Here is a 25,720-nt window from a genome sequence, read left to right as displayed (position 1 = left end):
AAGGCTCAAAATGAGCCAACCCAGTACTCTTCTCAAAGGCCTGTTTATCAGCCACCTGCACCCAGCCAGAGACAAACAACTGATCATGGGACTCGTGACAAAATTTACTCGGATCAATCTGCACCAAACCAGGGATCTCAAAGTGAATTCTATGCAGACCTCCCAACATTTGATTTTACAAATTCAGAATTTTGATGTCCAAAATTCAGAATTTTACATCAAAATTCATAAGGCACAATGTGCAACTTTTCAGCAAAAAGTATGCACGCCAAATGCGCGTATGCGTTGCGCTACATTCACGTGTGAAAAACAGCTATTATTTCCAACAGTCTGTAGTTCTTGGACTACATGTACAATGTCAGGCCTATCATGAGTATATTCTACTATTATAGAAAGGTTATCGAACAGAAATACTTTTTACAACAAAGAAAAAATAGTTTTGTTTTGATTTTTCGTTATTTTATTTATTAAGGTATAAAAACTACCATCACACTATTCAACCTGCACAATACTAGTTTCTGGGCAATATATTTAATTGAAGTCAAATTTCTAATTCCAGTAACAGTTTACCCATCAGGAGCCTATTAACTATCAAGATTCAATTTAAACAAGGAACTTTTTTCTTCATTTATTCATGTCTCTACTTGCATTGGGGAAATATTTGCTCTACTAACAAAGACAAATGGGCAAAACACAAACCATGGAGGTAAAAATGCCTATGTTAGATTGCTTTCAATATTCCAGAGATAGGGGCAAGCAGAAAGGTTCCTGGGGTTTATGGGCGAATGTGGAGGCTGACAGGAGAGGCTATATCCATCTTTTTAGTTTTGTTTAGAGACGCAGCATGGAAACAGGCCCGCTGGCCAACCAAGTCCATACCGACCAACGATCCCTGCACATTAACACTACCCGACACACACTAGGGACAATTTACACTTATGCCAAGCCAATTAACCTACAAACCTGTACGTCTTTGTAGCGTGGGTGGAAACCGGAGATCTCAGAGAAAATCCACGCAGGTTACGGGGAGAGTGTACAATTCCATACAGACAGCACCCGTGGTCGGGATCGAACCCAGGTCTCCAGCGCTGCAAGGCAGCAACTCTGCTGTTGTGCCACCTATCTGTTTTGTGTAATGCACAATCCGTAATTGTGTAATTTTACCCGTTAGAAAGGCAGCCTATATTCTTCACCATGCAGTATTCACTAAATAATGGAAATAATGAAAATCCCCACATTTAAAATATAAAACTTCTTGTTATATAGCATGGATTCAGCCCCTTTAGCACAACTTGTCCACGAAGACCAAGATGCACCATCTATGCTAGTCCCATTTAAAGTGTTCTTCAATGAGAGCTGAAACACATCAGCTAGTTTGCCAATTACGCAAGTATAACACAGCAGTTAACTCTGTCTTGATTATTGCACTCCACTGAAATTAGAATTTCTCTTAAGTGTATTTCATTTTTTATTAATTTGATCCGCGTGCATTGGCACCAGCGAATAATATCTAATTTAAAATCTGGGTTTATAGCAGTCTGATTTGTAAAATACAAGCACAGGTTTTAAATTTACCAGCAACGAAAATATAAAGTGGAGTTAATTACCAAATTACCAATGAAGTATATGAGCAAAGACCCATCTACAATATATCCATCTCTGACAACCAACTCATACTTCTCTGCCTGGATATTCTCCAGTTCTCTCTTCCTTGCCCTCTCCCTATCTGCTGCCAGTTGCCTTTCATGCTGTCGCTCTCTCTCAAGTTCAGCTTGTCGTTGTTCTTGAAGCTTTCTGGCTTCTGCTATTTTACGCTGCCGCTCCAACTCTTCCTCCTTCTTGTGCTGCAATAATTTTTGCCGTTCTTCTTCCTATTTAGGTAAGCAGTGACTTAAAGTTACTCTCAATTTCCCCGTTTCAGAATTTGAAGCATTTAACACTGAACACCTGCAAGGTTAACTGATACACGAGTATTAATCAACAGGATTGGAACCACTGTGGCACAATAGGCACATTTTACACATTGTCAACGGCACGTTAATACCGCTGGATCATAAGAGCAACCTGCAGCAAACAACCTATAAGTAACAGTTAATCTCAAGTCCACTTGTCCTATGAATTTGCAAAAAGAAAAAATTGCAATGTTGAACCAACATCTGTTCCAAAGATTATGGGATTAAGGCAAGGATAAATTAATAAAAATGATAATAACCTCTTGTAAATGGCCCAATTTAAAGCAAATTTAATTTATTTAAGTTGGACATGAGTCTGCAAGTGAACCTAGCTCATGCAAAATAGAAACTGAGGGGTATTGGTATGGATTTCTCAGCTTCAAATGCAACCAAGGCAAATTAATATGATGTAATAAGGGAAGCATAGGTATTTAAATAGTGACTGAATAGAAAGTGGTTCTACTCAGCCGTACTAGCTGTTGCAGCTTCTGTTGCCGAGCTTCTTCTTCTTGCCGCTTTCGAAGTTCCGCCTCCTCCATTCTCTTGGTAGCAAGTTTCTTTTTTGCGTTTTCTTCAGCAAATCTTCCTTCACGCACCTGTGAAGGGAAATGGAGATCTGTATCACTTCCAAGTGAATGCGAACACTAAATATAAAGAATGGTTCCTATTCTTTTGGTATCTGGGTTTTCTCAAGTCAGTGGCTAAATTGCCATACCTTTGCATTCTTCCCATCAATCTGAGCAAATTTCTCCTCAATTTTCTTTTTCTTCTCCTCGTCCTGCTGTTGAACTCGGGAACGAGTTTCCAAAACACGTCTCTCATGCATTTCCCGCTTTCTGTAAAATAGAAAAATTTTATAATAAAAATCACTACTAATTAATCTAGTGAATATCTTTCAATCCATCTTCACAAAAAATCAATACAAATCAAATTCATTATCTCAATCGATATATAATAATAATGCATTACATTTATATAGCGCTTTTCAAACACTCAAAGACGCTTTACAGGGATTTCTAGAACATAGAGAAGTGAATAAATAGATAAATAAGTAAACGAACAGAGAAAGGGGACAGAAGGTGAGGTGATCTTCAGTGGTTGAAGGCAGTGCTGAAGAGGTGAGACTTCAGTGATATATATATATAATATATTACTAAAACTCTCATCTTGTACGTGGGTTTGTGCTTATATTTGTTCTTGAAATACAGGCAAAATGGTACACGATAGCGCAACAATTTTGGGCCCACCTTACCACTGTCCTGGGGTTCAAATTTTTATTTTATTTTTAATTTTCACTTTTTAAGCTTTAAAAATCAACTTTTTTTTTAAAAATCACTTTTCCATTTACCCTGGCCGTCAGTCGCGCCTGCCTCTGCTTTCGACGTCCGCGCTTGCGCAGTTGGGGCCCATTGATCTAACACAGATGCTCCCCGAATTACCATGCTTCGACTTCCGATATTTCTCCTTATATTTCGACTTTGTGATGGTGCAAACGGCAGCGATCTGTAGCGAGCCGCAGCTCGCTATCGGCCACGTGATCTAATACAAATGCTCCCCAACTTATGATGTTTCGGCTAAAAAACAGCAGGAGGGGGTAATAAGGGAGGTTGGAGTGGGGGGGGGGGGATAAGGGGGGATGGAGTGGGTGAGGTGAGGGCAGGAGGGGGGGATAACGGGGAATGGAGTGGGTGAGTGGAAGGGGGGTGAGTGCCGGAGAGCCCCTAAGAGTGGGGGGGCGGTGAGGGGAGGGTGCTACACCAATGCAGGAGAGCTTTGGGCCCATGGGTCCACCCTATTCTAGTATTTTTTTACAATCCCTGATGTCCTTTGGAAGAGTAGCGAGGAAGTTACAAGGTGCTTGCTAAGGGAATTCCTCCCCACATGGCTCTATCTGTCAATCATCCTTCACCATTCCACAGTCCACCCATCACCTACTGCCCCGACCTCACCTGTCCTGCTTTCCTCTTTATACCCGTTATCTTCTCTCTCCATTCTCAGGGTCTTGACACAAAACCTCAACCATTACAACCCCCACCCCACTGATACTGCTCAACTCACAAGTTCCTCCAACTGTGTTTTTTAAAATTCTTACTTTTTTCTGTCCATTGACCAACACACCCAATACATACTAATGTATTATCCCCAATATTATGTTTTGACATCTCTTGCCTGGCATCATCTTAAAGCTATCAGAACCACATCAGTTGGCATAGTCTTATTCAACTTCAATTTGCAGAAGATTTATTAAACCAGATTCCTTCTTCATTAATTCATATTGTACTATTTTTCAGCTACCCTTTTACAGACCTCCCAACATTTAATTTTACAAATTCATAATTTATGCCCAAAATTCAGAATTTAACATCGAAATTTATATGGTGCATAATGCAACTTTTCAGCAAAAAAAAGGTATACACACCAAATGCGCATTTGCGTTGCGCTATATTCATGTGTGAAGACGACGATTATTTTCAACAGTCTGGAGTTCTTGGACTACATGTACAATGTCAGGCCTATCATGAGTATATTCTTCTATTTATAGAAAGGTTATTGAACAGAGATACTTTTTGCAACACAAAGAAAAAATTGTTTTGTTTTTTCTATTTTGCTTTTTCCTTACATATCCCAATTCTCTTGGTATTGAATAAAAGAACAATGGTCATAAAATGTATGACTAAGTCATGAAGAAAGAGTTGATATATGCGACTTGACTAAGCATACAGAAGTACTTGAAGTAAATTTGCACATTAATTGATAATCAGCCCAAAAAGGTGGTAATTGGCTTTTCTGCTGTGTTTTATATTTCAACCCTGTCTTAATTAATTAATATAGTTAAATAGACCTTGCACTTAAATTTAATATTTACTCATTACAGTTCCACCATTGATTTTCTGGCACTCTTGGTTCCAGAGCTTGGTTTATCCAAATGGCCAAGGAAGACCGCTATGGGGATAGCTGGTTGGAGTTCCAGAGTCTGGCCGCAGGTTGCAAATTCAACCCATCGATCGGCCATGGAAGTCCCGATGAGGTTGAGATTGGCTGCCTTGCCCAGCCTAGGCGCCACATTTTCGGGGAGAATTCCTGGGCGCGGGGGATTTCTCGCAGAATCCCAGCGGCCGAATTGATAAATTGAAATTACCGATTGTTGAACAGAAAAATGAGAGGCGAAATCGGAATGGCGGAAATGAAATAAGAAAACAGAAACTTTCCGCCAAATTCGGAAGGGTTGGGAGAACCTTTTAGGACTTCCTGAATAATAGATTCCAGAACTTTGTCTTATACTAATGGGTCTACAGTTTATTTTTCTTAGTCTTTCGGGCACTGTGAAGGCAACCCATTAACCCTTCCAAAAATACATCTGTTTCAACATTTTGTAACAACTACTGCCTGGAACATTTGAGATGTACACCATGTGCATTTACTTTTTATACTCTTCCACTTTGTGTTTCTTCTGCTCCTCAACTCTCTGTATTCTTTCTTCTTTCTGCTCCCGTTTCTTCTTAAGATTTTCCAGGCGGACATTTTCCCGTTCCTGGAAAATACAGTGGAAAGCTAGAAACTTGCCTTGATAGTATACAATTGTTGTGTTTCATTTCAATGTGCCACCCAGCAATGATAATTTTTTTAATGGTGAATCAGCCAGTGAAGGAAATGCTGCGGAAATTGCAACAGGTATTCAAACATTGGGACCTTTTGTTAAAGGGAAAGTGCTTGACGTGTGTGTTACTAAAAGAAACATACTACATGAGGCTGGCACCTCAAGATGCCTCGGCAAGACCACCAGCAAGAGGTGTGGAAGTATGAAAACGTCACCTCCAGATCCAGGAACAACTTCTTCCCAGCTGTTATCAGCAACTGAACCATCCTACCAACAACTAGAGAGTAGTCCTGAGCTACTATCTACCTCACTGGAGACCCTCAGTCTATCTTTAATCAGGGATTACTGGACTTACACTAAACATTATTCACGTTATTCCCTGTAGCGGCCAGCTTCTTGTCTATCTCAATTAGCTCCCAAGCTGCCACTTGCATAGACTGGGTCAGCGATAAGCGTAATAACTCGAACAACTAATAACAGAAATCCTCCTAGACGTTTAATAGTTAGTCTTCTTTATTTGAAGGTGCAATAAACATATTGGCATATCTCTTGTCATCGACTGGTTATTAATTGCTAGGTTAAATTCCATATCTTACCACAGTCTATGCGATCGTTACGAATTGCCAGATATAACTTTGACACAGTTTGTATTAATCTTCTAGTTAATAAAACTTACAGGCGATTACATCATGGCTGATAAATCTTTTGGCGGAGCTTCTAGCTGACCCTCTGTCAGCACCTCCAAGCTCACACACTCTGCCAGCACGTACCCAATTGCCCGTACTCTGGCTCCGCCCAGCCCCTACGTAAACATTGCATTAACTCTATAGTGTCCAAACTACAGCAGAATACAAGGTAATGATATCAATAACCAAAAACAACTAATAACTGCAAAATGGCTCCTACATTCCCTTTATTCTGTATCTGTACACAACGGATGGCTCGATTGTAATCGTGTATTGTCTTTCAGCTGGCTGGTTAGCACACAACAAAAGCTTTTCACTGTACCACGGTACAGATGACAGTAAATTAAACTAAACTTCAAATGTTACGGCAGATGACCAAACACTATCATGTTTGGGGGAAAAAGAGAAATGGAATAGGTACAGATATTTCAGAAATTAATCAAACCCCTTGGCTGCAGTTACTGGGTTTGAGGCAAATAAATTCAGGATCAAGAGGCCAAATGGAAGTCTAAGGCCCATAGATATTATAAAGGTAAAGAGTTTTGAAATTTTGCATTTTTTAATTCATGTATACCAAGAATACAGAGGGCACAATGCACACATACCTTGGGGTCAACTTTCAGCGGAGTATTACGTTTAATGAAGGACTTCACCACAGTACGACTAACAGAAACAGGAGTCATCAGATAATGATTCTTCTGGACTGTATGGAGGAAACTATTGTGCTTTGGTCGAACAATCTGCAAAAGGAAATCTTTGCTGTAAACTCAAATGAGCCAGACTGGATAAATATAAAGGTATTTAAAGGGAATTCTCACATATATTGCCCCAGATTACAAAATATTGCATTTACGAAATAAAAGGAATATAAAGACCAACACCATTGAAGATTGCCTGGCAGCTAATAAATGGAAATAAACACTCTGGAAAGAAACAAGTGAAATTCTAAGAGCCAAAGAACTAACAGGAAAATTTTGTTTTTTTTGGATGACAGATACTAAATGACTATGTACTTGTCTACAGAGATCTGTCCTTACAATGAGATTCTGGGTTATGAACTGATCTTTTTACCACTCTTTTCATTGGATTGGAGTGCCTTCAACTTGCCTTCATCCAACTTTACTCAATGGAACTGAACTATTTAAATAAAGGCCCCCTTTGTGACTCTTATTCAGTTTCAAAAACTAAGAACCTGACAATGACTGTTGGCCATCTGTGTTTTTTTTATTACCCTTTGCACTCGCTCTTAGAACTGGCCATTTTTCTTAGGTTTCAATACAGACATCAGAATAGATAGCGTTGTTGAAAAAAGGCAATTCCTATTTTTGGGGGATTTTTTTTTTTAGATGATTTTATATTCATTGCAGTGTTTCTCTTCCTGTTGCAGTGTTTCTCTCTCTCTCTCTCCCTCAATCCCCCCCCCCTCACTATCCACCTGATGAAGATTTGCATCTTTATGTCATGGATGCAAGGAGATGCCCAACCAATCCTGACCCCATTAGAAAGATCATTACCTAACCAGCACACTCGCTTTGCTAATCCTTTCTTCACCACGCTAATCGCTTCCCTCAAGCAAAAAGTCCACAATTTACAATGGCAAAAAGGCATGAAACAGGGCTGGAAGGCAAAATCCTAACAGAATCTACAAGTGTATTCACAGTAAAAGGGTGGCTGGCGAAAGCACATCCCCCTAACGATCAGCATGGCTGCCTTTGTGCAGAACCATGAGATGTGGGAAATATTAAATGGGAGATATTAACTGAATATTTCTGTTTGGCAAGAATACCATGGAAGCTAAGGAAATCAGGCATAGCAGTTATGTCTTAGATCATATACAAGTTACCAAAGGAGGTATTCACAGTATTAAAGCACATTAAGGTGGATAAATCCCCAAGACCTGACCAAATGCATCTTCAGACCTTGTGGAAAGTTAGCAAGGAAATTGCAGAGGCTTTTGTAGAGATACTTGCATCATCTGGAAGAAGACTGGAGAGTGGCTTACGTTGTACCATTATTTAAGGGCAACAAGGACAAGCCAGGGAACTACAGAGAGCCTGACGTCAGTGATAATAAAGAATTCAAGGGGATTCTTAGGGACAGGTCACCCGGCATTTTGATTAACAGACTTATTTGGGATAGTTAGTATGACTTTGTGTGTGAGAAATGGTATCTCACAAACCTGATGAATTTTGTTCTTAAAAATAGGTCACCAAGAGGATTGATGAGAGCAGAGTAGGGCAATGAATGCTGTTTACATGGACTTGAGCAAGGCTTTTGACAAAGTCCCACACACTAGACTAGTCTGGAAGGTTAGATCGCATGGAATCCAAGGTGAGTCAGCCAATTAGATTCAAAATTGGATTGGAGGCAGTAGCCAAAGGGTAGTTGTAAAGAGTTGCTTTTCTGACTGGAAGCCTGTGACCAGTGGAGTGTCACAAGGGTCAGTGCTGGGTTCACTGCTGCTAGTTATCTACAATTGGATGACAATGTAGTTGCATTGTTAGTAAATTTACAGCTGACAGCAAAATTGGTTATATAGTGGACAGCGAGGAAAGATATTCAAGTTTGCCACAGGAAAGATCAGTTGGGCCAAAGAATGGTGAAAGGAATTAAATCTGATGAATGTGTGGCATTGCACCTTGGCAGATCAATCCAGGGCATAGGTGCATGGATTGCTAAAAGTGGCGGTCCAGGTTGGTGAACAAGGCTTTTGGCACATTTGCCTTCACTCGAAAGGGTACAGAGTGCAAATGTTGGGACATCATGATGCAGCTATACGTCATTATAATCGCCTAGCCATAGATTGGGTGGATAATCTTTTTCCAGTTGAAAAGTCAAATACTAGAGAGCATTGTTTTATGATGAGGGGAAAGTTTAAAAAGATGCGTGATGCATTTTTTTGTTATCACAGAAAGACAATGCATGGGAAGTTGGTAGAAACATATGATACCAATGTTTAGTATTTAGACAAGGGGCAGAGAATAGAGGGATATGCACCATCTGCAAGCATATAGGATTAGTTAAATTGACATCATGACTGATGCAACCACAGTGGACTGAAGAGCCTGTTTCCGTGCAAGAAACAGTGAGGGAAAGATGAAGGGACTGATGCTGAATTATCTGGCTGAATACTAATGAAGAATGTCACAATTTGAACATTTAAAAAACTAGAAAGGGAATAGAGTTAAAGGAGCAGGAATTGGATCTCATGGGCCAAGTCCAGGGGAAAGCATTAGTGAATCAGGATTGAAAGTTCAAATTCAAGAATGGGTAGGCTACAGGAGAGAAAACTGAACAGAATCTCTATCCGCATGGCAAACCAGAGCCCGAGCTCCTAGGCGAGAATGTTTTGTACACACCTTGTTGGTTGCAACATGTGGCGGAGTAGTTTTCTTCTTTGGCGGAGAAACCTCCTTTTCCCGTTCCTCAGACCAATTGTCCACATTTGTCACTGCAGTCTTGTAACTTCGCTTCCGCCTAATAAATAATACAGTTAGTTCTGCAAATAAGTTAGTCAATGTGTGATCCAATCCTGCTTTAATGAAAATGCTAATTGGAGTTAAAAAAAATATTTGCAACTGCACTTTCAGCCTAGAGCAGTCAATTTAACAAAACTGGGGCCTTTCTTTGATCATCACATAATTTATATGGAAAAGAACACAAGTGAATGCAGGAGTTTCACATCCTATTTATGCATGTAGAGTATGGAAGATAAGTAATACTGCAGTGCTTTCATTGTAAATCTCATCTCTTTCTCTTTGTACAATAAATTATGGGAACAAAAACTCCAATGAACCATGAACCATTGTATCCGCAGTTATACATTCCTCTACAAATCAATACCTCATTCCTCACCAGTTCAAGATTGTAACGAATTACCTCCTGGAGCATTTGAGAATTGTGGATAATATTATAGCAGTTTTTGTTCCCCTAAACACCCACATGTTTTAGTGTTTGGAGGCAACAAGCTAATAATGGAGTTTCAGTGACAAAAGGTATACTTACCAAGCACTTTGGCCATCTGAAGAGCTTGATTTATCAGAATCGCTGTTGTCTGTATTTAAAACAAAAGCAAATAAGTGCTTCTTAACAATATGGCAGCAGTGCTTCAGGCAACCTTAAAGTTTATAAGGCATCTTTGTTCATTCTTCTGCTCCTTTTTATTGCTGTCTGATCCAAACAAACTACCACCATTTATCAAAATATCAAAAGTCAAGTGCAGAAAAATTCATTCAATGCTCAATTTCTACTGTGGGCAGATATTTTCAATAAAACTTACTTAAATGTCAAGTTGCACTCCAATAGTGATAGAGGGTTTTTTTAAAATCTACTTTTAATAAAGGTTGCTCATCATTGACAGTCACCCATCACAGCAAGGATTGAGACTGAGATCTCCTAATCTGTAGAACTATTATTAAAAATTCAATCTTTCAAATTGCCACATAATGTCAAAGAACCTGTTGAAACCAACTCAGATGCCAGTATTCCATTTAAAATCATTTATACAGAAATGTTTCGTATCTTATTGTACTTTTACCCACATTCAGTATACTACATAATTGAAATGGCATAGCTGGATTTGATGCATACAATAATGAATTTTAAACCTGTTTCCACTTGAAGCAAACCAACTTTTCCGACCACAGTTGATTCTTATACTTGGGCCAAAGGCATCCTTTACTTATTATCAAAATGGAAATATCGTCACTGTCCCTACATGGTTCATTGCAGAAATGGATTGTACAAATCTTTGTTATAGGAGATAGAAACACCTTCCCATTTGAGGTTTAATCTCTAAAGTGGTTTTTAAACAATATGACGAGAAGGTATCACAAAATTGAATGGAGCTTAATCAGAAGAAAAGAAAGGTGTGAAATGAACCAAATTACAAACCGCTTCTCTGGATACTTCGTGAACTTCTTTGCGGCTTAGCAGATTTCAGCCCATTCTCCTGATTAATGAAGGCAGATTTTGCAGTACTCCTCGTGTACCTCCTATTTTGATTGTCCGGAATCTGGTGGAAGGAATATTTTGCATGTTTTAACAACAAAATGAAAATGAAGCCAAAAAAATGCCTGCTATTAAAAACAGCCGGAGAAGAGGTGTCCAGGCAGAAATGTCTGGGAGTGGGCTCAAAAGAGCCGCCAACAACCGAGTGAGGTGGAGGACATTTGTCAATGACCTATGTTCCCTAGAGGAGCAAAGGGCTTAAGAAGTAAGAAGAAGATTAAAAAGATCAATTTTGTACTTACTAATACATCTGACTGTTTCTCCTCCTGTGGCTGCTCAAGTTCAGGCGGAATGGTAGAAATTACTTCAACACTGTAATAATTAAAATAAATGTTGCCAAATTTCCAACGCAGCACTCTGTAACTTTGGATTTTGACTTTTCAATGACACCAATTTAGCAATACAGAGGGTGTAATTTTCCCTTTCATAAGCAGAAAAATCATGGACAACTTTAGTATTCCTGCCCAAGTAACGCCAAAAAATGTGATTAGTAGAAAGCCGTTATACAACCTCACAGGCACATTTAGATGTTTTGCTTTTAAGCTGTGCAATAAATCAATGCATTAGCACCAGTATGGCACACAATGCTGGCTCTGATCTGGATGAATGAATCTTCTGTGATTTTGTTGATTCATTATCCTTTAAGGGGTTTTGAAAATGCTGAAGTTGATTCATTTGGATACGTTGAAAAGCTGAATACCACGTAATTTTTTTAATGAGAACTACTATTTCAAATATAACCAGAATATTTTATACACACACACACACAGACACACATTTTCAGCCAATTGACATCCAGTTACTCACTGTCACTGATTAAAAGTATCCATTTTGTACTTAAACCAATTTTTATATGTATAATTAAGCTAAAGAAAAATTATTTAATCTACAGTAAATATGAAACAGTCGTGCTTTAACAGGTATTAATTAATACATTGCCCATTCTGCCAGGGTTCTGATCTGACCACACCAATAGCTGTCTTGCAACACCAGGAACCCAGGTTCGATTCTGACCGTGGGTGCTGCCTGTGTGGAGCTTGCATGTTCTCCCTGTTACCGTGTGCGTTTCTTCCAGGTGCCTCGGTTTCCTCCCACTTCCCCCAAAAATGTGCGGGTTGGTAGATTAATTGGCCTCTGTAAATTGCTCCTAATGTGTAGGGAGTGGATAACAGATCCAATATGAATGGGGGATTGATGGTCAGCATGGACCCGTTGGGTTAAAAGGCCTGTTTCCATGCAGTATCTTTCAAAAAATCAATTTTCAATAGATTTCTGGTAAAGACACATTTTCTTTACCCAACACATTACAGAACTATACATGATCAGACTCCAAGCAAGAATTTCACTGTGACTTGTCAAATGTGACAATAAAGTATTCATTCATTCAATCCACTGAGCAGAGATAAGAATTTCAAGTAAATTTCTTACCATTCTTTCTCACCACCTCCTAACTTGTCATTGCAATTTTGATCTAAGAGGAAAGCATATTACAGAAATAAAATTGTACATGGGCTGAATACCAAAAAGCCAAATCATTTCTGAAATGGTTTGATCTTCTACAATCTAGATTCAAAATCATCTCTAGGTGCTATATTGCTGTGGACCGTGCTTTACTGTGGCACTGCACATCAGCAACAAATTACCAATTGAAAGAAAAGCTGCTTCCCAAGCCAACCCTGCCTGACTAACCAATAAATTCACCACTGAACATGTTTTCCGTCAATTTGGCCAGAGAAGTTCATAAAAATTATCTGCCCTATCCTTCTCCCCAAGAGTAAAGAATTTCAACATTTAAAAGTGTTAAAAGATATATATTGTGCCATATATACAGGCCTGATGAAATTGCACATATTTGCAGCAAATAAATGTTAGCATTTAGTAATATTTCTGTATATCTGTGAAGTAATATGCAATTACAGTAATAATGGAACTTTTGGCTTTAGTGCAAGAAGAGTGAGGTGGTTTACTGCAATTACAAAGCATCTTAAAATTACATTAAAGCATTAAGATAAGGGATGGGGAGAAAAAAGATATACCAAGAGGTGAGGGAGTTATTTATTTTGTGAGAGTGATGGTGTTAATTTAGTAAAAAGGGGGTGAGGGAATCAATACACCAAGTAGACTGCAGTGTATTAAGGTAGGTCCTAAACATCACCTACTACAAAATGCAAAAGACTAATTTGAATATATTACATCTGTGCAAATTGCAGCTACACTAAAGTTGCCGAATGACAGATAGAAATGAAATAATCTCTTAAATTACCAGCTACCCCTTCCCTTTCAGCCACTAGACAAGATAAGGCTATTTGACAGTTTCTTCATACCAAAGGACTCCAGTCACTGTTTCTTAATCCTGTTCGACAAAGTTCTTACCATAATAACCAGATGTGAAACTCACTACAGATTTTGGGGAAATGTCAGATACTCTACCATTGTTCTGATCAAGTCAACAAATTTGTGAATTAATATTTTGCTGTCAAAATGTGATTCTATTGCACTACATTACTTCTTTCTGATATTTAAATCTATCATGACCCATTGTTAGATGCAATGTAAAAATATAGTAATGGTCTTGTAGATGTGATACTCACAGCTGGAAGTAATGGTTTCAAGCATATCCTTCCTTGCAAGTCTGGACCTTTTGCGTGATGATTTCCTCATGGCCGCCTGTACCACTGCAGTCCGAACACTACCTCTCTTGGACCGACGACTGGCAACGCTTTTTCGCACTGATCTGCGGAGAGCCTTATTTTCACTTTCAGCGATACAGTCCTCATCATCCGCTGACACCTCTATGACATTATTCGACTCCTGGACAATTAAAGCAGATACCCGCTCCATTCCATTTTCTCCACAAGTAGCAGGCTGTGCTATTTTCACTTTGGTTGCTGAGCGATTTGGGCTAGTAGCAACCTCAACCATGGCAGCAGGACACAATATTTCCAAAGCAGCTTCACGCGGAGGATCAAACATTACCTTGCATGCCTTGGTAGATAACTTGACATCTTCAGAAGCGAGTGGAGTCGGGTGTGAATTTGCCATTTCATATTTATGGCGCAATTCCACACTCCTCTGACAGTCATTTAGTGATAATATAACCAAAGGCATTCTATCATCAAGTGGAACAAAAGAAGAACTGCTGTTTATTTCATTTTCTTGATTTGATCTTTTTGCTGCACGTGTTGCTGCTCGTGTCAAGCACATTGGTTGTGCCTGCTCCACAGCTTTACTGCTGGCACACTCATCTTCCTTAAAGAGTCCACATCCGACCTTCATTTCCCGAGCTGCAGAACTCCTTAAATTTTTTCTGCTTTTAGAAAACCTGCAGGAATATTATAATTGAAACAACTGAATAACTAGATGATTCACGAGAAACCTCCAGAATCTTGTGTTCCTCTCTGCTCAAAGCATGTGGACCCACCAAATAATTAAAACCTTATGGCAGCCCTTTCAAAAGGCTCTAAATTTGTTGGTCTTTGAATAATAAAATACACTAAGTATATTTTAAAATGCCTTACAATTTAAGATTTTAACTTGTACAGATCAACATAATTAGCAAACAGTGGGACATTTGCCATTTTTAACTGATAGGCAAGGTGTAAACTGATTAAAGTGTTTAGTCCAACAATCTGCTGAAAGAAGCGGGTTGAACAGCATCTGCAGGAAAGGGGAGAAACTGTCAAAACTCTGCATTAGGACTCAATATTAAATATATTTGATCTATTTCAACAAATTAAATTACAGTTACCCAAGATATTTTTTAAACCAGAATATTTTATATATTTTCTTGAACAATCACTACACTGTCCAGAGCAAACAGAGTTTGACGATATTGAAATGTTGAAGTCCAATCATAAAAATGGAGGGAAAAACGTTCAAAATTGGATCATTGTTGTGCACAAAGCAGGACTCTGATCACCAACGTATGCCCAAATGTAAATTTTGATTATTACTTGGCTGCTCACCCATCATATAAAATCCAGCGTAGGTATGATGCAAGGAAAATACTCAGCAAAACTGTACTGACCAGTATACCCAATATAACAAAAAACACAAATATGGGAGATTCCCCACCACATTCTTTTTGCTGATATAATGGCATCTGATCATCCCACATAACAAAAGTAATTAAAATGTCCTATTCCAAACTCATCTTATAGCTAGCAGATTATTTTGAAACCCAGAAAGGATTCAGCCTTAAGGAAGAAGGTAAAATTTAACCTTTCAGAAAAAGATGAGAGATTAGGCGATAAATCAGATGAATAATGGATTTAACCTGTATCTCCTACAATTGAGCATCGTTGTCACACCGGTCATCACAAAGTGCTTCGAGAGACTGGTCCTGCAGCACATCAAAGCCAGCCTCCCACCCACCTTCGACCCATACCAGTTTGCCTAGAGCAAATAGGTCTACAGGGGATGCCATCGACACTGCTCTTCACACTGCACTGACCCACCTTGAACACCAGGGGAGCTATGTGAGGATGCTCTTCCTCGACTTCAGCTCTGCCTTTAACACAGTCATCCCGAGCAGACTGGTCACCAAACTTTCTGACCTTGGATTTTCCCAAACCATTTGCCAATGGATCAAGGACTTCCTGACCAACCGCCCCCAGACCATCAAAATAGGCCCTCACCTCTCCTCCACCATTACACTGACCACCGGCTCACCACAGGGCTGTGTGTTGAGCCCCATCCTTTACTCCCTCTACACTCACGACTGCGCCCCCACCCATCCCACCAACACCATCATCAAGTTCGCGGATGACACGACTGTGGTTGGACTCATCTCAGGAGGAGATGAGACAGCCTATAGGGATGAAATCCAAAGGCTGGCAGCATGGTGTTCAGTGAACAATCTTGTCCTGAACTCCTCCAAAACACAGGAACTTATAATTGACTTCAGGAAAACCAGTGTAGAATACGACCCACTCTACATCAATGGGGTCTGTGTGGAAAGGGTACCCGCTTTCAGGTTCCTGGGTACGCACATCGCAGAGGATCTTACCTGGTCTACCAACACCATCACCACAGTAAAGAAGGCACAGCAGAGACTCCACTTCCTGAGGATCCTCAGGAAAACCAACCTGCAAGAGAAGCTCATGATGTCCTTCTATCGCTGCTCCATCGAGAGTGTGCTGGCATACATGGTATGCCAGCTGCTCAGAAAAGGACAGGAAGGCCCTTCAGAGGGTCATCACGACGGCCCAGAAGATCATCGGCTGCTCACTGCCCTCCCTGGAGCACCTGTTCAGCCTACGCTGCCTCAGTAGAGCAGGCAAAATAATAAAAGATCCATCCCACCCCGGCCACCGTCTGTTTGTTCATCTGCCCTCTGGTCGACGTTTCAGGTCGATCAAATCCCGAACAAACAGACTTAAGAACAGTTTTTACCCCAGGGCCATACGAGAACTGAACACTACCTTCTGCACTAGGCAACACTGTTAAAAAATCTTTTGTACTTAATATAATTGTATTTATTTGTTTTTGCATTTATTGCATATATGTTTTTACGCACCGTCAGGATTGGCTATTTTTTAATTTCGTTGTAATCGTTGCAATGACAATAAATGAATATTATTATTATTATTATTATTATCCTTACCTCTTATTGCTACCATTGGCCACAGATGGCCGCCTTCTACGACGTTTTCTCTCTGAAGGAGTTTTTGGCATCAATTCCGGCTCTGCACTAAAATCACTGAAAAATATTTTGTAAATGACATCAAAGAGGACCTTATAATCACATTCATTGGAATGAAATGTGTGATTCTATAATGGACAGAGTGAATACGGTGTTAGTGATTTTATTATTCCAAATCAAAAAGAAAATTGCTGCAATACAATAATAACATTGCTATTCTTTAAACTATTAAAATAATGATGCTGAATATTTCATCTGAACTTTGGTGCAGTTCATAAACCATATCAGCACAACTTCAAGTTCTGGATCAGTCATGCAGCTCAGAAATATGTGATTCAGCCCAACTCATCCAGACATGCATGTTGTGATTTGTAAACTAACCCACCCAGAGGCTGAAGCTGGTTGATACAAAATATTTTATTGATCAGGAGAAACAGACGTTCTCTTTGAGACCCTCTCGATAGAATCTCCCAAACTCAATCTATATAAACTATATAAAATATTTATAATCTTAAGATCAACGATAACAGCAGGTGATTCATTACAAATTCAATAGCTCAATTATATTAATTACTTTGATATTTTGAATGTGATGAAAGGTCCCCCTGAATTATATATTTGCAATGCGAGCACACAAGCTGAAAATGCTATTGGAGGTTCTTGTCTTACACTCAGCTCATGTATACAAGAGCAGACAGACTATTATCAGAGTGATCTTGCCCTACTAGATACAACATATATTCCAAAAATAGAAATCATCTCAAAATTAATCTGAATTTCTCCCTCTACCTGTATCTCTAAAGTAAACTAAACCTCCAGATCCATACAGATTCAGAGAGCAATCTTGAACAGTCATCTTGTTCAGCATCACTTTTAAGGGGAGCAATCTTCTGCTTTCATTTTTGCTACCAGACTGCCTTTCCAACAAAGAGGTTTAGTTGCAAAGTTCATGTTCGCCATATCCCAGCCCAATTTTACCTGAGAAACATCCTCTTGGCCTCCTCCTGGATTTCCTTCAGCCATACTGTATTTTCTTTGAAATTGTCTAAGACGGCATTGAGTTCATCACCAAATTGCTTCAGCATGTTATCAGTGTCCACCATTGCGATTGCTGTTGTGGAAGCCAATGGTGTCCCTGAATTACAAAAAATTAGTTTAAAAACTAACAGTTTGCGTGGACAGAAATGAATCATTTCAATACCCAGTTAAATTTCAAGCTGGAGTGGGAAATAAACTTTCATCTGCAAAATTGCTGAGTTACTTTTAATTCCTTCATCTAAATCATTTATATTGTAAATAGTTGCAGCCCCAGCACCAACCCTTGCGGCATTCCACTCGCCACTGCCTGCCATTCTGACAGGGACATGTTTATTCCTATTCTGTGACTAGTGGGGTACCGCAAGGCTCAGTGCTGGGACCCCAGTTATTTACAATATATATTAATGATTTGGACGAGGGAATTGAATGCAATATCTCTAAGTTTGCGGATGACACAAAGCTGGGTGGCAGTGTTAGCTGCGAGGAGGATGCTAGGAGGCTGCAGAGTGACTTGGATAGATTAGGAGAGTGGGCAAATGCATGGCAGATGCAATATAATGTGGATAAATGTGAGGTTATCCACTTTGGCGGCAAGAACAGGAAAGCAGAGTATTACCTGAATGGTGGCCAATTAGGAAAAAGGGAGATGCAACGTGACCTGGGTGTCATGGTGCACCAGTCATTGAAAGCAAGCGTGCAGGTGCAGCAGGCAGTGAAGAAAGCGAATGGTATGTTAGTTAGCATTCATAGCAAGAGGATTTGAGTATAGGAGCAGGGAGGTTCTGCTGCAGTTGTACAGGGCCTTGGTGAGACCGCACCTAGAGTATTGTGTACAGTTTTGGTCTCCTAATCTGAGGAAAGACATTCTAGCCTTAGAGGGAGTACAGAGAAGGTTCACCAGATTGATCCCTGGGATGGCAGGACTTTCATATGAAGAAAGACTGGATAGACTAGGCTTATACGCTGGAATTTAGAAGACTGAGGGGGGATCTTATTGAAACATATAAAATTCTTAAGGGGTTGGAGAGGCTAGATGCGGGAAGATTGTTCCCGATGTTGGGGAAGTCCAGAACCAGGGGTCACAGCTTAAGGATAAGGGGGAAGTCTTTTAGGACCGAGATGAGAAAACATTTCTTCACACAGAGAGTGGTGAGTCTGTGGAATTCTCTGCCACAGAAGGTAGTTGAGGCCAGTTCATTGGCTATATTTAAGAGGGAGTTAGATGTGGCCCTTGTGGCTAAAGGGATCAGGGGGTATGGAGAGAAGGCAGGTACAGGTTACTGAGCTGGATGATCAGCCATGATTATATTGAATGGCGGTGCAGGCTCGAAGGGCCGAATGGCCTACTCCTGCACCTATTTTCTGTTTCTTTGTTTCCTGTCTGCCAACCAATTCTCTATCCGTGTCAATACCCTACCCGCAATACCATGTGCTCTGATTTTGCCCACTAATCTCCTGTGTGGGACATTAAAGGTTTTCTAAAAGTCCAGATACACTACATCCACTGGCTCTTCTTCATCCATTTTACTTGCCACATCCTCAAAAAATTCCAGATCAGTCAGGCAGGATTTCCCCTTCATAAATCCATGCTGACTTGGACCAGTCCTTTTACTGCTATCCAAATACACCATTATTACTTCTTTAATAATTAACTCCAGCATCTTCCCCACCACCCAATGTCAGGCTAACTGGTCTGCAATTCCCCGTTTTCCACCAACATTTCCGTCACCTACAACGGGACCCCACCACTGGCCATATCTTCCCATCCCCTCCCCTCTCTTCGTTCCGCAGAGACCGTTCCCTCCGTAACTCCCTGGTCCACTCGTCCCTTCCTACCCAAACCACCCCAACCCCGGGCACTTTCCCCTGCAACCGCACGAGATGCAACACCTGTCCCTTTACCCCCCCCCCCCCCCCCCTCAACTCCATCCAAGGACCCAAACAGTCTTTCCAGGTGAGACAAAGGTTCACCTGCACCTCCTCCAACCTCATCTATTGCTTCCACTGCTCTAGATGTCAACGTATTTACATCGGCGAAACCAAGCGCAGGCTCGGCGATCGCTTCGCTGAACACCTGCGCTCGGTCCGCATTAACCAAACTGATCTCCCGGTGGCCGAGCACTTCAACTCCCCCTCCCATTCCCAGTCTGACCTTTCTGTCATTGGCCTCCTCCAGTGCCATAGTGAGGCCCACAGGAAATTGGAGGAACAGCACCTCATATTTCGCCTGGGCAGTTTGCAGCCCAGTGGTATGAACATCGACTTCTCCAACTTTAGATAGTTCCTCTGTCCCTCCCTTCCCCTCCTCCTTCGCAGATCTCCCTCTATCTTCCTGTCTCCATCTATATCCTTCCTTTGTCCCTCCCCCCTGAAAACAGTCTGAAGAAGGGTCTCGACCCGAAACGTCCCCATTCCTTCTCTCCGGAGATGCTGCCTGACCTGCTGAGTTACTCCAGCATTTTGTGAATAAATCGATTTGTACCAGCATCTGCAGTTATTTTCTTATACTCCCCGTTTTCTATCTCGCTCTTTTCTTGAAAAGTTAGATAACATTAGCTATCCTCCAATCCACAGGAACTGATCCTAAATCAATTAAATAGGAAAATAACTGCAAATGCTGGTACAAATCGAAGATATCACAAAATGCTGGAGTAACTCAGCGGGTCAGGCAGCATCTCTGGAGAGAAGGAATGGGTGACGTTTCAGGTCGAGACCCTTCTTCAGACAGAAGGGTCTCGACCCGAAACGTCACCCATTCACTCTCCCCTAGATGCTGCATGACACGCTGAGTTACTCCAGCATTTTGTGATACCTTCGATTTGTACCAGCATCTGCAGTTATTTTCCTACACTTCTTCAGACTGATGTCAGGGACAAAGAAGGGATAAAGGTGGAGACATTGGAATAACTGGGAAGGGAGAGGGAGAGGGACAGAACTACAAAGGTTTGTAATCAAGTGAAATGCAATGGGAGGTGTCGAGAAGCAAAAATGGGTGCGGCAGAACCTGAATAAGCATCCTGTACGTTTCAGGGCGTATATACTTTCAGGATATATAAAGTTGCGACGAAGCAAGCAGTCTGGAAGAAGCCAAAGACAGACTATTATCTGAATGGAGAGAGATTGCAGAGGGATCTGGGCATTATTGTCATCGTCATAGAGACGAGTCTCACACACTGCAGAGCCATTAGCCCAAATCGTCCCTGCCGACCAAGATGTCCCATCCAAGCTAGTACATGAAGCAAAAGGTTAACATTCGGGTGCAGCAAATAAGTAAGAACGGTTATCCTGGGATGCAGAATAAACTTTGCAAGTTGGGCCCATCTAAGGAATGGCGCATCCCCAAGGAAAGAATCATTAGCTGGTACCGCATTGATCAACTCATTTATGAGAGCCATAAACTAAGGGGCTCGGCCCGAAACGTCACCCATTCCTCCCTTCCAGAGATGCTGCCAGTCCCGCTGAGTTACTCCAGCATTTTGTGCCTATGTTTAGATAGGCTAGCATTAGAGATGGAAGAAAAGTACGAAGGAAACAATTTTCCTTTTCAGTCAGCGTGCTTGGACCCCGCTGCCGGATCCAACCGCGGCTCCGTTCAGCGTCTCTGCAGCGGCCCGGTGGCCAGCCGAGGGACGGTGTGTCGGCAGCCCGGTGCATCCAGCGGTCGCGCTTCGTCACCCCAACCCCCCCGCTCCACATCACGGAGCGACTCACCGGGAGAGTCCAGGGACGGAGCTGGGGTGGGCCGCGGATCAGCTACAAGGACGGGGACGGGACACAAGGAAACCGCCGCTCCTGGTCAGCGCGCGCCACCTGCCGTCTTTGAAACGTTCAAATTCAGCGGCCGTTACAGCGCTGGCCAATCACAACGTAGCGCTCGGTGACGCACCAACATTCGAAATGACGCATTAGCCCCGCCCCTCTCTAAGTTCTCGGAGCTGGAAGTTCTCGCGATATTCCCTATGTCGGAGAACCTGTCACGGTGCAATGCAAAGATACTAGAGGAACAAGATGGACCACTCCGATTAAATCGCCTATACTGAAGTGTAGTACGCAAAGGAGCGGAACGGCCGCCATTTTAGTAGGCAAAACCAGCCGTTACGCTATGCCTCCAGCAGTGTAATAAGTATGTGCGATGATACCATTAAAATGCAGGATATATCTCATCTATCAATTCACATTTTGTTGTTATTTTTATTTTTAAATGTTTTGCCCCGCTTAATTATTCTGAATTTATTATTTCTTAGTGTTTCTGCCCATTCTCCCATCCTTCCTCCCCAGCCCTCTTTTGTGCAGTTTCCTTTGTATTGCTCAAACACACACTCTGCACAAATTTAACACACACATTCATATATATATATATATATATGTGTGTTAAATTTGTGTTAAATTTACATCATGTGAAAAATAAGATGAGAGAAATAGAGCGTTGCTTTAAATCAAAGTTGCTTCTATTCCATGAGAAGGAACTTAGATCTAATTATCTCTATCTTGCCTCGTACACACACACCTACGCGAGCGCGCGCGCACGCACGCACGCACGGACACACACACAGAGACACACACACACACACACACAGACACACACAGACATACATACACACATATACACACATATACACATATATACACACATATACACACATATACACACATATATACACATATATATACATATATATACATATATATACATATATATACATATATATACATATATATACATATTATATACATATATATATATATATATGTATGAATGTGTTTGTGTGTGTGAGACTTCATGCAAAGGAAGCAGTAAGGTAGTCTTGCAATGCTTGATCAGGTCAGGGGGAATCCCATTGCTGCTTGAGACCTTGCCTGAGGCCAGGCTGTCAATGGCCTTGCTGAGCTCCTCTACCGTCGGCTCTCCGTCTAACTCATCCATGGTCGGCAGGCACTCGATGGCGTCAAGGGCTGAGGGGGACACTGTTCTCTCTCGAGTAGAGGTCGGAGTAGTGTTCCACCCATCTCTCCATCTGCTGGCATTTGTCTGTGATTACTTCCCCAGTGGAGGATTTGAGGGGCACTGTCTTGCTCTGGACAGGTTCCAGTGCCTTCTTAATGCCATTGTACACTCCTCTGATGCTCCCTGTTATGGCAGCCGTCTCGATGTCCTCACCAAGCTGTGTCCAGTACTCATTGGCGCACCGCCTGGCAGTCTGTTGAGCCTTGCTCCTGGCAGCCCTGAGGATCTGCAGGTTTTTCTCGTTGGCTGACCGCTTGTACTCGGCTAGGGCGGCGCGCTTGGCTTCGATGATGGGAGTCATCTCGGTCGAAATGGCCTCAAAGCAGTCGTGTATCTTTGAGAACTTCTTCCCAAAGCTAGCCAAGGCTGTGTGCATGGTGTCCTGCAGTTTCCCACTTCTCTGTTGCAGAGTCTCCAGGACACGAAGTGCCAAGTTCTCTCTCAAAAGCCTCTGCAAACTGTTGCACGAGGTCTGGATGGGGCATCTTGCTGACATCGATGCGGGGTTTCCCCTGCTTCTTGGTACGGTAGAACCTCTTTGGTTGCAGCCTGATCTTGCAACACACCAAGGAGTGGTCTGTGTCGCAGTCCGCACTGTGGTAGGAGCGTGTGTGGAGAACGTTCTTGAGGGGGGCACGTCTGACTAGGATCAGATCCAGTTGATGCCAGTGCTTTGAGCGTGGGTGCCTCCAGGAAACCTTGTGCTGGGGCTTTGTCTGGAAGTACGAGTTGGCGATGCACAGGTCATGGTAAGTGCACAGCTCGAGCAGTCGCTGTCCGTTCTCACACCAAACTGCCTAAGGCAGGAAGACCATGATTTGTGGTCTACGCCCACTCTGGCGTTGAAGTCGCCCAAGAGAACAAGTTCTTCCTTGCTGGGGATGCTGCATGGGAGGTTCTCGTAGAACTCGTCCTTTGTGTCTGATGTGGAGGACAGTGTCGGGGCATACACGCTGACAAAGGTGACTGGGCCTGCGGTGGTGTTGAGGCGGAGCGTCAGGAGTCGCTCTGAGCTATATATATCTAGGTTCTTTATTGTGATTTCCTCTAATTAGGGGGGGGTGGGGTTGTGTGTGTGTGCGTGCGTGCGTGTGTGTGTGAAAAAATCAGTCATGCGCACACTTCTCAGCACATGGTTCTCTTGAATTTAACATATAATTGGGGGGGGTGCAATATAGTGCTAACCCTCACTTTTGTGAAAAATTAGTTCCATGCATTAACACGATCTTTACCCACTACCCTTTTTATGGATTTTTCAAATGTGAAAATCACATAACGACACATTTGTGGGTATGCAGTATATTGCACCAACCCCCTTCAATTTTACATCATTCAAAAATGAACTTCATAAACAAGGATAACACTTTTTATTTGTCATTCATGGCAAGATTTACATCATTTTGAGTGCGAGATATACAGGGTTGCACTGTTTCACATATCAGCAAACTAATGAAAAGATCAGGTCCTGATTTATACCAACTCTTCACCTTCCCCCCTTGTCTGAAGAAGGGTGCCAACTTGAAACATCACCCATCCTTTTTCTTCAGAGATACTGCCTGACCCAGTGATTTACTCCACCAGTGTCTATTTGAATTGGATTCATGCTTCTGTACCACGTAATTTTAGTGGCTATCAAGGGTTTTTAACTAATCAATTCACCAATTGAAATTTCCTTGGCTCCAGGTATGTCTTTTCAATTATATTGTGGATACAGTAGAGTTCTATTGTTTGCAACTGCCTAATCTCTGGTTCCATGACTTTTTAAAATAAAACAAAAAGAGATACAGATCGTGGAGATGAAATTAAAATTAACAGAGAAAGCAAAGAAGGACAGTTCATTAAATATGATCAATTGGCCAGATACAGAGTGGATCTCTTGTGCAAATATTCAATCAGTAACATTCAAAGTTTAAAGATCACAAAGCAGCAACTCTTCAAGAAATAACTTATAAATGTCAACTATCAACTTATCCAAGAAGTTGAACAAAAATAATTGTTTGCTAACATTTTATATACGAAGACATCGCAGAGAGTTATGAACACAGAATCTGCCTACTAAAATGGCACTGAAATTTATCCATGCCCTACTACGGTTTTCAGAGTCGAGTGGTCTATCTTAGTAATCTAGTATCTTTGGTGCAATGTGCCAAGCAAAGGTACTAGAGGAACAAGATAACCACTCGACTATAAAAACCGTAGTATGTCATGACTCCATTTTAGTAGGCAGAAACTTGCAGAAACATTTTAAAAGAAAAATAACAAAATCTGTGAATTGATAGATGCGATATATTCTGCATTTTAATGGTTTCATCACACATACTGTTCCCCCAGAACACTGATTACACTGCAAGAGGCATAGCAAACGGCGGGTTTTGCTTACTAAAATGGCTCCTTTGCATACTACACTTCAGTGTAGGCAATTTCAACAGAGTGGTCCATCTTGTTCCTCTAGTATCTTTGGTGCCAAGAGTGTTTCATTGGTAACAGAATAATAACACTCCGTCAAGAGTGTTTTATTGTCATACTAGAAAAGGGTGGACCTGTAGGGCCCAAACCTCTCCTGCATTGGTCTTTCACCCTCCCCTCCCACACTCCCCTCTTCCCCCCCACTCACCCTCTCCATCCCCCCTCAACCCCCCATATCCTCCCCTCCCCACTCACCCACTCTTTCTCCCCTCAACCCCCCTTATTCTCCCTCTCCCCCCCCATCGTTTGGACCATCGCAAAGTCAAAATATCGTAGGTCGAAGCAACATAAGTCCTGGAGCATCTGTATTAGATAAAATAT

The 25,720-nt window shown here is 41.5% G+C and overlaps 1 protein-coding gene across 1 annotated transcript in view; it reads right to left on the bottom strand.

Moving 5' to 3' along the window:
• incenp (inner centromere protein) overlaps window positions 1-23,107 on the bottom strand; it is a 28,468-nt gene extending 5,361 nt beyond the window's left edge. Inside the window, exons 1-15 of the mRNA XM_078414896.1 lie at window positions 23,104-23,107; window positions 21,640-21,720; window positions 17,869-18,025; window positions 16,852-16,947; window positions 13,838-14,568; window positions 12,675-12,717; window positions 11,489-11,558; window positions 11,130-11,250; window positions 10,242-10,290; window positions 9,596-9,713; window positions 6,842-6,976; window positions 5,375-5,484; window positions 2,668-2,788; window positions 2,426-2,548; window positions 1,678-1,871 (exon numbers count right to left, since the gene is read on the bottom strand). Of these exons, the coding sequence (XP_078271022.1) occupies window positions 1,678-1,871; window positions 2,426-2,548; window positions 2,668-2,788; window positions 5,375-5,484; window positions 6,842-6,976; window positions 9,596-9,713; window positions 10,242-10,290; window positions 11,130-11,250; window positions 11,489-11,558; window positions 12,675-12,717; window positions 13,838-14,568; window positions 16,852-16,947; window positions 17,869-18,025; window positions 21,640-21,720; window positions 23,104-23,107 (2,153 nt within the window). The remainder of the gene's footprint in view (window positions 1-1,677; window positions 1,872-2,425; window positions 2,549-2,667; window positions 2,789-5,374; window positions 5,485-6,841; window positions 6,977-9,595; window positions 9,714-10,241; window positions 10,291-11,129; window positions 11,251-11,488; window positions 11,559-12,674; window positions 12,718-13,837; window positions 14,569-16,851; window positions 16,948-17,868; window positions 18,026-21,639; window positions 21,721-23,103) is intronic.
• Between the last annotated feature and the right edge of the window lie 2,613 nt (window positions 23,108-25,720).

The sequence above is a fragment of the Rhinoraja longicauda genome, chromosome 18, assembly GCF_053455715.1.
Source record: "Rhinoraja longicauda isolate Sanriku21f chromosome 18, sRhiLon1.1, whole genome shotgun sequence".
NCBI lineage: Eukaryota > Metazoa > Chordata > Chondrichthyes > Rajiformes > Arhynchobatidae > Rhinoraja > Rhinoraja longicauda.
This window is presented reverse-complemented; position numbering and strand designations above follow the sequence as displayed.